We start from the raw sequence: 15,822 nt of genomic DNA, 5'->3' as shown, positions 1-15,822 counted from the left end.
CTCATACTGTCACACTGACTTTATTGATTCAAAATACCCAAGGGAGAATTACTAGGAAGAATTTTTTTACTCTGAGGATGGTGAGGCATTGGAACAGGTCACCCAAGAAAGTTGTGAATATCCCATCCCTCTAATCCTGTAGAAACTTCCTTACAACACTGGCCCAATTTTAACTCTTGCCAGATAACTTTGCAATATTTCCATTCCCACTGTGAACACAGGCAGAGGTCCCCAGGCATTTGCCACCAGTGGTGATAGCAGGTGCTATGGTCAGGAACTGATTCTTCAAGGACTTTCTTAAAACTACTACAAGGGAGAAATCTGAAGACCTTTCGACTATGAAGACTAGATTAAGAGCATGTTATCTGATGATCACCACCCAACCACAGCTGGGAATGCAGAGGACTTTGGGACTAGGTTTTGCAACTAGATCACCACATTTTCCAACCACACAGGATGCAGGGGCAAGCCAGGAGAGAGCGCTTGGAAAGGACATTCCTCAAAACCTGTTAAGGCTGAAGATAGTGATGAAGCAAATTCGTGTCATCGCCAACCTATAACACAAATTACCACGAGAGGGCACAGCACGACTGTTCTATCCTTCAGGAGAACTATCCCCTTCCAGGTCATAAAGGTCTCCAGCTCTTCATATTAACACGGATGCCCCTAACAACGTTTGACTGCGGCCCATTATGTATCTATGTGCCCTCTGCGTATTTTGGGAAGTCATTCATTTCCCTTTTACATCTCAACTGGAGACTATCATTGCTGGATACAACCACTCTCACATCTGAAACAGCTGATGACTGCACATTCTCAGACCTTCCTGGTTTTGCTTAACCCATTTGGTTTATGTACCTGCATAATAAATGTCTTCTTTACACTTGGTGCACTCTTTAGCCCCTTTCTCAGAATAAGTGTCTCGTGGGCACACTTGGCAGCCAGATGCACCTGGTTTGTCACTGAAGGTACCAGGCTTGCACGCGAAGCATTCAGATGTGTACGCAACTCCTGTAAGAAAAATTCCAGGTAGAGCACTGAAAGAGATACATCTGTAACTGCTGCCTACCTGGGCTTATGGCTGAGAGCAAACCAGCTCTATAAAACAGCATAAAAATCAGACTCAGTTTCACCACTCACTTTAGACACTTTGGCTTTGCTGACACATAATTTAGGTCTTTAATCTTTACTCCTCAATGGAAGTCTGACCCATCTCAGAACTTTAAATGACACTCCAAGTTTCATTACGCTTACAACAGGACCAAAAGAGCAATCCTAGATTAAAAAGGTCATTTAAATATTAACTTAACTGTCACTGTTATGATATATATCTGTTTATCACTGTGGAGAGGCTAACCAATAATCACCGTCTTTCTATACTACATTAAAGAAAACCTGTTTGTTCCTTTTTTTGTCTATTTGCTAAGCCAGTCTTCTCCAGTAGACGGCAACATTTACAAGATAAACTAATTTTCCAGTCTTTACCTTACTGTGAAGTTTTGCTGTTCTGTTTCTACACTTCAAAGGAGGAGACAGGGGACAAGGAGCTAAAAAAAGCCACTTCAGTGATGTAGTCACAGCAGTAGAAATAGCACTTGGCAAACATTGTGATGAAAGAGTGAGATAAAACCTCAAAGACAAATACTACTTACCTTCAATTGTGATGTTCTTCACTAAAACTGGTTTCACTACTTTGGAGCCCATGAGAATCCCTGTTGTTCTCCAGTATAATATATTGCTACCTGATTTCAGAGTTACCTGCAACAACACGTGTGAGTTAGCAGACAGCCCCTTGCCAAGACATTGTTTTATTTCTTACTTCCATTATTCAAATTTCTTGCATCCTAGCAGCTTTTCCTATGCTGTTAAGTGGGTCAAGAGATAATGGGGAAACAGACAGATGTTGTACAGGCATATATGAGGAGTGCCAAAGTGTGCTTTATAAAAATGTTTCCCAACAACCCTGTTGGAGAAACACCAAGAGCTGTTTCTGACCTTGTTGTACGCAGAGTTTGGGAAAAGCTGTTCCTGCCTTTATCCAACTACTCCTGGCACTCAAGAGCTTTTATCTCTAGCTTTATGTTCAGATGTAGTCAATCAGTTTGTTTTTAAAGCCTTCATAACACTTTCATAAAGAAACTCAACATGACCCAGAGTTTGAAAATCCAGTTCACAGGTGAGTTTTGCTTATAGGTTTTAAAAATCAAGCTCTGCCTACATGTACCACTGCAGTATCATGACCAGTAAGCCAAGCACAAACCATGGCTGTATCCAGCAGCAGTCTCATCCCTCCTGCTCACTTCTGACCACAAACAGCAGATGAGATGAAGAAAACAACCTGGTTTCTCACTGCCCTGACCCACTTTTTTTTTATGGTGTTGTTCAGCCAATGGCTGCACAACCCCTGTGGAGGGGGCGGTGGGGTGGGGGTATCATGGCTGTGGTAAGGGGCAGTAGGAAGGCAGGACAACTCTTCCAGCAGAAGTGTTGGTGCATTCTGTCCTCAGCTCACTTGTGTAACTACAGTGTCACTCATCACTAAAAGCAGCAGGTTCACCAAGGCCCTGCATGGCCTGCAAAGCTGTACCACATCTACTGGCCCAGTACAGACGGATACCGGCCTGAAAGTGCTATGTTTTCACACAAGAGGGATAAACTCTACCAGCATAAGGGTCCAGCATAATGTGATTTACAGCAGTGAGTGTTGTACAGGCCTGGCAGGACCACAGTTTTTGTTCACCCAGGATAAAGAGTTCAAAAATTTAGCAGAGTAGAAATACAGCATATTGTATCTCCCACACCCAAACATCTCCTACCCATAGGGGCAAAGGAGAGCTGAGCTACCACTTCTAACAGGGGAACCGGGACCATATTGAAACAGGCATCAGGTTGTGTAAGGTGAGGTACCCAATGCCAGCTCCAGTGCAGCAGGACTCATCTGCTGAGAGCAGAAGCAGCAACTGGAAAATTGTGCTCACAGAAGACGCCTCGACAGGATTCGCAGTGCAGAACAAACCCTTCAGGACAGCCAGAACCATCATCTCACCTAGCTTATGTGTCTACATTTCAGCCAGCCATCCCAACAACTTTCATGGACAGTGATAACACCTTCACACCCCAGATGACGAGCTCAGATGACACCATCTCCCATGCAGACTGCTTACATCCCTCAGCTCACCCATGCCAATGCCCCGGCCTTGGATCTACCTCTCAGCTCATGCCACCCATCCCTCCTCACCCAGCTTTCCAGCCTCCCAGTGTAAGCTGCACGGGTCTTGCACCTGAGCTAACAGGCACTGCCAACCAGAGCTGGCTCAGAAATAGAATTTCTCTTCCAGGAGCATAAGCAGACCATGGAAAACAGAGAGTATGCTGCTGCCTATGCCCACAAAAGCCTTGTTCTTCTGGCATAATGTCACCTATGCTGGGCCTTTGCTGATATGGCTCTTGGGAAAAGGGTATGCTGGTGGAGTGGAAGCCAGGCCTCAGCAGATTAGCTGGTCTGCACATGGTCCGTTCACAGAGCAAACTCAGCCAGCTGGGTCACGGGCCAGCCAAAGGGCTCCTACCCCCAACATGGACAGGCTCATATCCATGCTGCAGGAGCCACCACGGTGCTGCCAGCTTGTTTTTCACACAAGCCCCCGTGGAGCAGAATCTGCGTGCAGTCCAGCCCTTCTGCACACACTTGAGAATAAAATGCCTGTCCTGCTTGTCTCCATGTACACACCCCACTGCTACTGCTCTGCCAAGACACAAGGAATAATCCTGTGCTCTCAGGAGCAAACAACTGTTGTAAAAGATTTCAATTACAATCATGCAAAGTGACTGTGGCATGCAGATTTGCATAAATCTATTTAACCTCACAAAACACTTGATTCAAAGCCCAGGGAAATCAATACAAAGTCTTGCATCTATATCAGTTCCTTTGGAATCAGCCCCTTAGGGATCTCCATGACTTTTCCCCTCAGTAGTAGGGAAGCTCTGCTTCTTCAAATGCATTCACAGAAGCTGGCCCATGTTTTGTGTCTCGACAGAGGAAATCACAGACATTTATAAACGGAAAAAGTCTTCATGAAGGAATTTTTCATACACTTACAGAATGAGAGCCCCATTCCCCATTGTCTGTGAGCTTCACCCATTTGTCTGCTGTGGACTCCATTTCTTTGCACTGGTCATTTTGTATCTGTTAATAAAAACACAAGATCAGTGACTACAATCAAGTGCATCTCTGTTAGCATAATGACTTCTGGGAATTATAAGATTCAGCTCTGTTCCTCTTGTCTATATATTTAGACAGCTGCCTTATTTGTGGCAAAATAAACCCCCAACTTTCAAAATCTGCTACAGGTTAAGAGTTCCTCCAATGGCCCCCTCTGACAGAGATGGCAAAAAAAGAGCAGGATGAGATCTCAGACTTGGCCTCACACTGTATGGTCGGACAAGGATGCTGCAAATCTTGTCTTGCTGCTTCCTCCTCCTGAGCCCATCAAGACTTAATTCGCTAAAAGCCAGAGGCTTCTCAGTCATAGGGGAAGCAGGAGTGGATGGGCCAAAGCTGGAAGACAAAGTATTTTCTCTACAGACAATATGTGCTTTGTCTTTGGCCTGCTGCCACCTGACCTAGGGATGAGAGTAATGCCATCAAGGAAGAGGCAGCAGGCCATGGAGAGTCTGTCCTGGCAGAAGTGTGAGGTTGGTTGTCCCTTGCCCAGGTCCAGTGCAGCTCAGAAGCATTTCATTACAGCAGGGTTTGGTGCACTTCTTTCTTCTTATAATTGTCTTCTCAGATGAAAAAGTACCAAGTCCCTTTGAGGCATGAGATCACATACTCAGGTTTTTTTGCACCAGGGAGAAAGGCCACTTCAACACTTTCAGACTTGACCTGGAGTAAAGGATCCTCCTTAAAGCTGCTCCATGTCAAGTCTGAAATAAGTTGTGCATCCTCCAAAAGCATCTGTACACTCAATTCCAACCTAGATCAACAGCATTGAGGAAAAGAGGTGAGAAGAAGCACCTGTTTAGAAGGTAGATCCCTAATTATCTTGTGCAATTGAGCTACAGCATCTTTGTGTCTTGGTTCCCATCTGCAAAAACAAGGTAAGAATATATAGTGTCCTCTCATCAGGTGTAAATGGTTTCAATATGTAAATAGAGCCAAGGAAGGGCAGATCAAACACCTCACCATTTCCCAGTAAACTGCCACTGAAATGCCACTGTCCAGCGCTAAAGTGTCATTGTTAAATATATTTAAGCACAAAGGCATGCTGGAGGAAAAAATTGACTTTTACAGGAGCATGAAATATGGCTTCCCTGAAATACCGAGGCTGACTAGGAATTTATGGGCATTTGGATAAAGGACTGAACCACTCACTGCTTCTTGAACATGGAATGATAAATTCAGAGAAGGTGAATGAGTGGGATATGGATAAAAGCAATAATCAAGAAGCCATTTTCAAAGCCAGTGCTCAGAGAAACAATATATTCGCTCCATTGCAGGAGCAGACCTGCCAGTCTCTCAAGCAACTGGAGCTGGGATTCATAATCCTGGCACATTCACCTGACAGCAGAAAGCATATTTGCTGCTTTCTTCCCGTGAGGAAGGCAGGATAGCCTAATACAAAACAGAAATGGCTAAATAACATTGCCTGCATGGTCTGTTATCAAAGTGCAATAGCAATCTATCACACTGATGTAGCAGCATGAAGGTGCCTCCAAGAGGTAATTTTTGGCTTCCTTTCCCAGCTCTACTAAAGATAAGGATACTTTGCACTTTTTTCCAAACTTCAAGAAATATTAACCAACACCAGCTAAGACTTCTCACTCCTGTGAGTTGCCATGAGCTGTGTTTTTCTGATGGAAAACAGAGCTTGTCAGACAGGTACAGGGGCAGTTACAGAAGAGACTGAAAATTTCCAGTCACCTGCCTTTCTGAGTCACCCCCTACTACATTTTTTTCCATCCCAAATGGCAGGTACAACATGACAAGGACAGTGATACAGGTGTCAGTAGAACCTTCCAAAGCATCTCAGTAACGTCGGGCATCTACACCCCACAGCAAATCCTGGTGCTGGGATCCCTCCAGCTCACTGGACACCAACCAGTGCCTCCAGATGGGCAGAGCAGGCTTGCCTTTCCCATACTGGTCACTGCTGACCAGACTCTTTCAGCAATTTGAGTATACCACGGTGCAAGCCCAGCCAGGCTGTTCCCATGTCAGAGCTAATGATCCCCAGCCCCTCCATTTCGCAGTGCAGACACCTAATTCCTACTGAAAATCACCTGAACTTCTCCTGCCTTTCTTTTCATCTTACTTACTAAATTACTAGGACACAAATTGACCTAAAGGTTTCCACATACTACTGCCTTGGAAGAAGTCTTTTTAAATGTCAAGTCCTTCAAAGACAACTCCAGTCAAACACCCCCAAATGAAATCATCTACCACCAATACCTGTCTTGCAAAAGGCTGGACTAACTGGGGCAGTCATGACCCCTAATGGAAAAATCCCACTGCATGGCAGACAGGATCAGTTCAGACTGAGTTTTGAAGATGAAATAAATGCCACAAGACAGTATAAGTGACAGAAAGAGAAGCACATTTTTTTTATCTTGTTCAGCAATAACAAGCTATGGGCATACAGGGAACTTAAAAGGGGGGAAAGCTGCTGATAATGATCTTTATCTGGGTTGAATTCTTACTATATAAGATTGGATTCACCATATAAAAAGCCTTACAAAAAATTCAAAGAAGATGTTGTTGTCAATATACTGGTATTCAAAGAAGACAGAGCCGGATTTCTTCAGGTGCACGGCGTAGATGAGAGAAACTGTACAGTCATCCCTGTTTGACTCTATGTAATTCCCTCGAGGCGTCCATGAAGAGCTGATGAACATAAACAAAACAAGCCTCAACTGAGATCACAGATACTGAGGAGACTTTTTGTGCACTACTATACAAAAATATGCTACATAATAAAGACCCCAGAATCCCACAACAGCTAACTGCAGTGAATTTTTAAATTTATTACAGGATTTCCATTTATTTTTCAGATACAGTAGATGTAACAATTTTATTTTATATCTATTTTTATATGGTAGATGAATAATATAAAATATAATACTTTTCATTAAAGCTGTGCATGGGAAAGGACAAGGTACAAAAAATTTAGTACTCAACCTATACAAGAAAGGTTTATTATCCACAGGTTCAATATACCTTCAATTACACTCAGAAACAGCCTTCTGCAAGCACCACAGATCTAAATAGGCTGTAAAATGACCTTTTAGCCACATTTACTGTACCATGACCCTGGAGCTTTCCAGCTACAAATAAGAGCAGCTCCAGGCTGGTCTTAAACTCACTGGCTGCTGATGAGCCCAAGAAAACCATGTTGACAGCAAACAGATGGGACTACAGATTTTACCTCCCAGCCACTCTTGTTTGCCCTTAGCAGGTCTGGTTACCCTCTGCAGAGCTCAGATGAGTCATTAGGCAGCTCTGTGCTGCTGAGCTGTCTCAGGTTTACCTGCAGCTGCCTAACCCAGGTGTAAACAGAACTTCTTACTTGTTGCAACTGTCGGCTTTACTCTCAGATGAGCCAACGGCCGTGTCCATGAAAGTTGCCACGTTGGAGAATCCTGCTGGCAGCTCATCCCACTCGTCAAACTTGATCCCGCTGCCCAGTGAGTAGGTCCCCTCTGCACATTTGCTGCACACCTGGTTCTTCATCTCCAGGTACTCACCAGAGGCACAGGAGAAAGCTGGGGAGACAATCATTTACAACATAGGAATGGATTCATCAACCCCTATTAACTTTCATTCATTTTTTTGCCACTTAATTAATTAAGACTGAACTGCCACTAAAGGGAACTAAACAGAATGTCCCAGTCCCAGGAACACAACAGCTGAACTACCAACATCAGCTGCAAAATTGAGATGTTCACCTGCTTTTTCACTAATGTGGCAGCACTGAAACCAAATCCCAATGATAGCTCCTGATTCGCAGCTCGTCTCCATCAGCAAAAGACTTTTAGAAACAAAATCTCTATTGACAGATTGTGTCCAAAAGCAATTTGTGAAAATGAGGATTTATAAGAGTTCTCCTCACCCTTGCTCACCCAACTGTTACACCTCGAACTCAATTAAAACCACCAGTACTTGAGAGCCAGAACAGACTTTTCTCACTCACCTAAGCTGAGTGTACAGTAGCAGGCTGACAGTAATGTAACACTACAAACCTTGGCTGAGAGTAGTAGACCTAATCCAAAAGTCTCTTCTGTGTTTCTCCTCACATGAACTACCTACAAAGCCTCAAACATCTTGCCTGATAGACCATGTGGTCGTGGAAAAGGTCACCCACAGATCTGTGACTAGAAGATGAGGATCTTTGATTAGGTTGACATTAACATGCTGAGAAAATAACCACTGGTTGTCAGCACAGCAAAGACAGTATTCAAAATCAGTGTAATTAAGGGAAGTATAATTAGGAGGTATATTCACAAAGTGGGTTTTTTTACTGATGTCTCCAAAATTATTTCCTCCAAACAGCTGTATGCTCCTTGTCCCCCTTATCACATCCCTGCCTGCTAAGGGAAGATTATTCCCATTATAAAACAGAAACCTGGACAGCAGCTGAAGTCCTGTATGCCCACAGAGCCCCATGCCTGTGTCAGGAATCATATCTCCTCCCAGGACACTCATTCCAATGGCAGGCCATCCCACTTTCCCTCAGTCCCAGGCTGCATCATGTCCTCTTTGAGACTGAACATCCTGAATGGAAAACAAATGAGCACTTTCTGCAGCACACAGTACTTCCTACAATGTTTGCAGATTTTTTAACTGAACTATGCCAGTCAAGCCAAAGCAGGATCCAGGACAACGCACACAACTCACATCCCAAGAAATGATGGGATTTTCTTCTGTTTCACACATGCCACGTTGCACAGTGACAGATATTTCATACACTCTCTTTGACAGACATAAACTCATTAGCCTGAGAAACTGCAGGATGAGACCTGGCAGCCAAGTGGTGAAACTGGCCCAAAACAATGATGCCGGCTCAAGTCCCAGAAAATGTGGTTCCACAGATGTGCCAATGTTTATCCAAACGGCAGAAAAACTTGTATGACTGTAAGTACTTCAATAAACTCATGGCTGTGTAACACCAATCTCCATCTGAATCCAACTAACAGTTCAGGCTTCCATTTCTGTGCCAGTACTAGCAGGATTTGTTTATATAATTGTCCTTGATGTCCACTGGAAACAAGATGAAAGGTCCATTTGATGGAATGATCTGCCAAAGGGTCATTTTTCCTTCTTGGTCATATCAGCACAGTCTGAATTTGAACCAGAGGCCTTCAACCCAACAGATTTCTAACCTTGTTGCTCACTGGTGATGGACCAAGAAGGAAAGTAGGCAGGATCCACACAGAGATGGGTGTTGGGCTGGGAATAAACAAGGAAATCCTCCCACAATGGATTTCAGTGAAAGACTGACAGATGGACAAAAAATCCACCCTCAGTGAGGGCAAGTGGTTCACTGTAGGCAGTGGCACACGAGGTACAGCTCACATCGCACCTGACTGACTCTGTGACCTCAGCTCAAGCCATAGGATGTACCTGCCCCTGGGGTGTGAAAGAGCTTTCTTCAGAGACTTGGACAAAAGCAGTGAACACGTCCATGTGTGTCTGAACTGCGACCACACTCTGTACAGCTTTTCACCTTAAATACATGAAGATATCTTGACTCATTGCTTTAGCATTATTAATCAATCTTGCTTTATTTTATCCTTTTGAAGGGTGCAGAGAGAAGCTATCAGAAAGGGAAGTAGGAAAGTGAGTTCTCTCACAACATTTTTGAATTCTCTAACAGTTTCAACTTTTTTTTTAAAAGAAAGCTAAATAGCAAGAAATTGAGAGTGCTGCTTAACCATTCCAGAGTAATGAATTTCAACTAAGGAGTCAAGAACCATGAGCAATTCCCTGCCATAATGAAGATGCTGAGGGCAGCAGAGCCTCCTCTTCCATCGCAGTGAGGTTGAGCAGAGATTATTACTTTAACCAAACTAATATATTTTAACTCCTCGCAGACTGATAATTTGAGAGAAATAAAAGGGTAAAAGAGATCAGGCCAGCTGCCACATAGGACATATCATCCATCTCTCACCTTCCAGGAAACAGATGAGCCTTTATCTTATTTGGGTGGGGAATTGTCTTCTTTCCTTCTTCTAAGAATTGTATTTCAAAGGCAGCAGCACTCCTCATCAAAACACATCCCCCTGCAAGCAAACTAGCTCTGAGCATTCCAGCTGCTTGCCAGGTTCAATTTGCAGCTGACTGTGGCTAATGGCAACATCAACCACTTTCAGCATTGGAACAGATGCAACATTTGGTCTCGTTCCAGCTGGAGGGGTGTGGGCAGCAAATACAGTGTGTGGTGAGCATGAAGATGGTCTCCTCTCCTAGTGTCCCACAACTTGGTCTTCCACCAAGGGGGAGACCAAAAGCCAGGGCAAACCCTCTTTAATCTAAGTTGCATCAGTTCAGGAGCTTGTTCCAGCTGGAGACAGGGAGGTCAGAGTCACTTGTGGAAGAGCAGGGCACAGACAGATGATCCAGGGCATCCCAGGAGCTTCTCCTTCCTCGTGGCTGCTCCATACCACTAAGATATAGGTGAGCACAGATGCAGCACTTAGCAGCAGCCACAGAAACAGCCAACATTATTGCAGCATCGCTGTGTTTGTGAGGGTGACACACACAAGATGGTGCCAACAAGAAGGGCTGCATCACAACATAGGAAGTTAAGGTGTTACACAAAATCCTGTATTTTAGGCATGTGCTCTGATTCATCCTCCACTAAACCCTCCCTCTTGCTTCAGAATCCAGAGGAAAAATTAGTCTCCCAATGAGAGGGAGACTTTGTGAACACCCCTGCCCCCAGAGTCCATTTGTTTAGGCATTCGATACTTAATTTGCAGAGGAACCATCTCTACTGAATAACTGGACATCACTATTTCCTCTCCCTCTCTGACTTTATTATTACACCTTTCAAATATCAGTTTGGGAGCTACACACCAACTTACACACATTGCGAAGACCGCATGTGATCTTTCTTTCTGTGAAGAAAACTGTGAAGTGCATTAAAAGATTTCATGACTTGCCCCCACCATGGACATTTTTAAAATTGGAAGAACATCCAGAGGCAGTTAGGAACAGCATGACACACTGTGGTGCTGGATACACTGCTGCCTTTGGAGCTGATGCAATTATTGGTGATTCGCAGCTGTTGCTTTCTTAAACTACAGAAGTAAAAAAAAAAGATGCTGTGGTTTGCACAGGTGCCCAGTCTTTCTGACAAAAAGATGCTGTAAAGTACTGTTTAACCAGACACTGCCACAGGCAGCCCCACACATTCATACACACATGCAATAAAGCTGACACCGTATGCACTTAATAAAAAATTGACATGAGATACAGTACTAATAGCCACCACTGTGTAAGTCCTGTCAAATAGACCTCATTTCATTCTTTAAAAGGATTACAAGTCACTTGATAAAGGTGACGGAGTGGATGTAATAGACTTAGGGTTTCTAATACAGTTAGCTTAGTTTTGTGTGTCACTCTGATCAAGAAAGGTAGTGCTGCACAACACCAGCGGGGCACATCTTAACGGGATTAAGACCTGCCTGAGTAACAGATCTCAGATGGGGCTGTCGATAGGAAACCATCCTTGAGCAGGGAGGAAGGGGGCAGTTTTGCCTGCCCAGGACTGAGTCTGATGGCTGCCCACATTTTTATCAATGATCTGCAGGAAAATAGAAAAGGAATGGCATTAAGATTGGCAGGGGAGAGACTGTTACCAAGCCTGAGCCCACTCACAGTGTGCTTTAGGCAGAGTCAGAGGTAAAGACAAGCTGCTGAGGGCAAGGAGTGCCAGCCCTGCCTGCAGAGGGCTGAAATGTATCCCAGAGAGCAGCAAGCCTGAGCGTGGGAGCAGACCCACCATTCATCAAGAACTTCCACTGTCAAGGCCTCCAAAAAAGGCACTAGTGAGATCTGGATAAATTTAGAGGTGGAGGTAGAGATATGTAGGATGAAATGCATATTACAGGGAAGAAGACTGCTGTAATACTGCATATAGCTGTGATTTGGCATTTTTATGAGGTCAGTATGAAACAAAAGGGCTTCAAATGGTTTTAAAATTAGGGGTAATGTCTTGCAGTGAGAGATGTGAAGTGCTTAATCTATTTAGTTTATCACAAGAAGATTGAGAGTCAACTTGATTAATATATAAACATCTCCCGGGGGAGAAAACACAAGATCTGCTGCACTCCTTAATCAAGCAGAGAAATGCGTAAGAAGAGCCACCTTCTGGAAGCTGAACCCAAACAAACTCAAATTGGAAATAACGAACAGATTTTTAATAGGAAGAATGACTGGTTGCTGGAACAATCTGTCATGGCATGTGATGGACCCTCTGTCTCTCAGGTGTTTCACACCGTAACTGGACACCATATGAAGAAAAGCTCATGCCAAATACCCATTATCAGCCCCACCATCAGCCTAGCCAGGTGTATTTTAATGGTCTGAGAGGTCAGACTAGAAAATCTAATTAAAATCCCTACTCTTAAACTCTGTAAGTCAAGATCAGTGGTGCCTTACCTCCCTCCCAGGACACACCATGAGGACTGGGGGGCATCCTGAAGCAGGAGCCCTGCCCACAGTGTAACTACTTCCAAGGAGTGCTTGCAATACATCACTTGGCAGATCTGATTGCACTTTACGACCACTTTGCAGACATGGAAACAGCTCCCCAGAGGGCAAAACAGACCACAAACAAGCTTGTCTCATTTGCCCTTTGACTGCAAGTCTCCAGGGTCACATTCTGTCTTTTAGTACAGCTGTGGCCTTCCTGGTGATTTTGGTGGACTAGGATCGATATTATTTGGCACATTTCACTTCTAGTAACTGACCATAACGTTCTTGCATTGCTTAACTCTCTGATGCTGGGGATCAGGACAGGACTACCATGAACAAAGATTGACAAACTGAGTAGATCCTCACACGTATTTGACTACTCAGCTTCTCCTGAGGTCTTTCCTCTGCAGTGCTTTCTCATGTCAAATATCTTCCAGATACTGCCACACAGTGAGAGGGATCAGAATATCTGGTATTTCACCAGATGATTAACCAAAGCTGTCTCAGTACCCTGCATCCTCCAACACCAAACTATAATGTATTCAAATGATTTCCTCCTTTAGGAAGCTCTGCCCACTCAGTCTCACCTCCTCCCCCATCCAGCTTCCCAACCCGCACCACTTGGACCCACTACTTCTACCTCCACCACTCTTCTCAGCAGACTTTTTCCTCCAGACATTTCTTACTTAACAATACCTACAACTATCTCAGGTCTTTTGTTTATTCTGTTGCTACTGAACATATGCACATTCATGTGTATACTTCTGTGTCCCCCTGGCTCTCAATAATTAGAATTTTAAAATAAAGACACAGGACTGGATTTTACCAGGTTGTAACAACATTAGAAGGGGATAGCAATTGAGCAAATCTACACAAACCAATGAAAATACAAAGCAAAAATAATCTGAAGCACTGGCTTTCCAGCTCTCCCCTCTCCATTCCTGTGTTGTTCATCCAAAGTCCCACCACCTGGGATTCAGGTGAGATGCTGCCATCTCCTGCGGGCAGAGTCAGGGCTGAATTGTCTCAGCCTCCCATGAGCAGAGGTGAAAATTGTAGCTCAGAAAGGAAACATGAGGTTGGCAGCATCAGGCAGCTGTGTCTCTGAACAGCTGCTGTTTTCAGCAGACACATGCCACAAGCCTCCATGCCTGGAGGGGCAGATGTGGCCAAGGACAAGCCCAGGGAGGCTTTTCAGTGACAGCCTGGGGCATCAGGGTCCACACAACATGGAACCAAGGACCAACCAAAATACAGAACGAGGAAGAAAAAAAGAGGAAGACAAAGGATGAGAGGAAATCATTGCTTCATTATTAATGTCTCCTATAATCTCACCAGCTTCAGAATGTCTTCTGTGAATAATTTATACAAGGCTTCTCCAATAGACTGTGAATAATTGATGTTCGTTTTCTTCAGTCATCATTTCCCAATGTGTTACCAGGAACCAGACTGAATCTTAATTTAAAAAAAAAAAAAGGCTGTCTAGGCTGTTTAGGCTTGAACCATACTGAAGCCTGACATAACTTGGTAAAGAGTACCTTCTGTGGAAGAGACCTTTCCTTTTCTTAGGATTAAGTAGTTTTTCCTTTTATCCAAAAAATAATGAAATAGAGCAAAGCTTTTTTCAGTTCACCTCTTTTCCCCAGCTGGCCTGGCACATGGGACACTTTAATTATCATTTTATTGCATCATTTGGATACTGAAAGGGGTGGGTTTGGAATGGAAATAATCAATTCACGGCAGTGCAGTGTAGGGTGCAGGAAGGCAGCGATCACCAAGACGTCAGGAAGCACATTTGCCACCAGGGTTTCAACAGCCATCCCAGTGGAGATGGCAGGAAACAGACCTGGAGGTGACGGAGCAGCCCTCCAGCCCCCACTGACTCCATCAGGCATATTCTGATTGCTCATCACCCAAAGTGGTTCTAGTGCCATTTGATGTTCTCTGCACACACACACAGTCCTTGCCTCTCATCTCTCTACCAAGCCATAACAAATCCCAAGGTCTTGCCAGCTGCTTCCCTACCGAGAGAGAAATTAATGACACAGAGGAATTTCTTTTCAACTTATTTAATTGCATTGTATACATGAACAAGGTGAAGAATTCATCAGAAGACACTAAGGCTAGCCTTTCCCTTCATAGTCTCACATCAACATGCAGTTTCCAGTAACTCTTCTCCAGGAATTAAATTCTAAGGGTTCAGTGCAAACTCTTCAGCTTTTTAATTATTTACCTATTTTGTTTTGAATCTGTGCTTCAAAAATCCAAAAACGTGACTTGTTCTCCAAAAACAGTGTCTTGCTCATGCACAGAGTAAAAATTCTGGAAAAAATACTTGTAAAACTGGGGTATCTCTCAGGGCATCAATCCACATGGAAATGCCATGGGAAAGTGTAGCCTCAAGCCACAGTCGAGGTGAGAAACCTAATACTATCAGTAAGACTCACCTACCTGACTGGAGTTAGGAACACGAATTAGCAGGGATGCTCTAAGAGGAACAGGAATAAACATCTGCTGGGGTGTTTTGCTAAACCACAGCCTTTTAGTAGCAGCTCTCAAACCGTGCTGTGCACACCCCTGCTGGCTGAACAGCTTTGCTCCATGGCAGCCCTGCATTACTGTGTGTGTGCACACAAAACCTGCAGATGCCCACTGACTTCAGGGGAGTTAGGAGCAGGCCCAGTTCTTACCTGCTTGGGATATCCAACTTTACCAAAGACTGAGAAAACATCAAACTCAAAACCTTCTATTTAAATTTCCTGTTATGAAAGAAAAATGCTAAAACTCCTGCTGAACATGTAAATTGCCTTAAAGTGTTATAAAACATACAACCTTAAAAAGGTCATTTGCCCTAATTGAGTCTGCAATTAGCATGAAGATCCGTATCTCCTCCTGTGGTATCCTGGGAGCAGATTACACAAGTTAGAATACACTCAACAACCACAGCTCAGTAGCAATAAATCAGGTCAAATTTTGCTCTCAGACTCCAGTAAAGCACATCATAATTGAGGACAGTCTATTTTCTGAAGTTGGTGGAGCTTTTCACATTTGTCATTTGGTACAGGCTCACAAAACTCACTTCAGAACTAAACCACATTTCTGATTTCAAAGAAGTTGTTCCTACC

At 43.9% G+C, this 15,822-nt stretch overlaps 1 protein-coding gene across 2 annotated transcripts in view; it reads right to left on the bottom strand.

Annotated features, from left to right (window-relative positions):
- The window catches only part of ELAPOR2 (endosome-lysosome associated apoptosis and autophagy regulator family member 2), a 94,640-nt gene that overhangs the window by 24,686 nt on the left and 54,132 nt on the right, over positions 1 to 15,822 (bottom strand). For both annotated transcript variants that reach the window (XM_042053475.1, XM_042053485.1), the window contains 5 exons: positions 7,566 to 7,761; positions 6,736 to 6,883; positions 4,100 to 4,186; positions 1,653 to 1,758; positions 859 to 1,011 (listed from right to left, as the gene is read on the bottom strand). In XM_042053475.1, coding sequence (XP_041909409.1) covers positions 859 to 1,011; positions 1,653 to 1,758; positions 4,100 to 4,186; positions 6,736 to 6,883; positions 7,566 to 7,761 — 690 coding nt within the window. The remainder of the gene's footprint in view (positions 1 to 858; positions 1,012 to 1,652; positions 1,759 to 4,099; positions 4,187 to 6,735; positions 6,884 to 7,565; positions 7,762 to 15,822) is intronic.

The sequence above is a fragment of the Corvus kubaryi genome, unplaced genomic scaffold, assembly GCF_017639235.1.
Source record: "Corvus kubaryi isolate FWS band 111438036 unplaced genomic scaffold, C.kubaryi_AGA036_p1.0 135, whole genome shotgun sequence".
Taxonomy (NCBI): domain Eukaryota; kingdom Metazoa; phylum Chordata; class Aves; order Passeriformes; family Corvidae; genus Corvus; species Corvus kubaryi.
The sequence above is the reverse complement of the archived record's forward strand: the minus strand, read 5'-3'. Positions and strand labels throughout refer to the sequence as shown.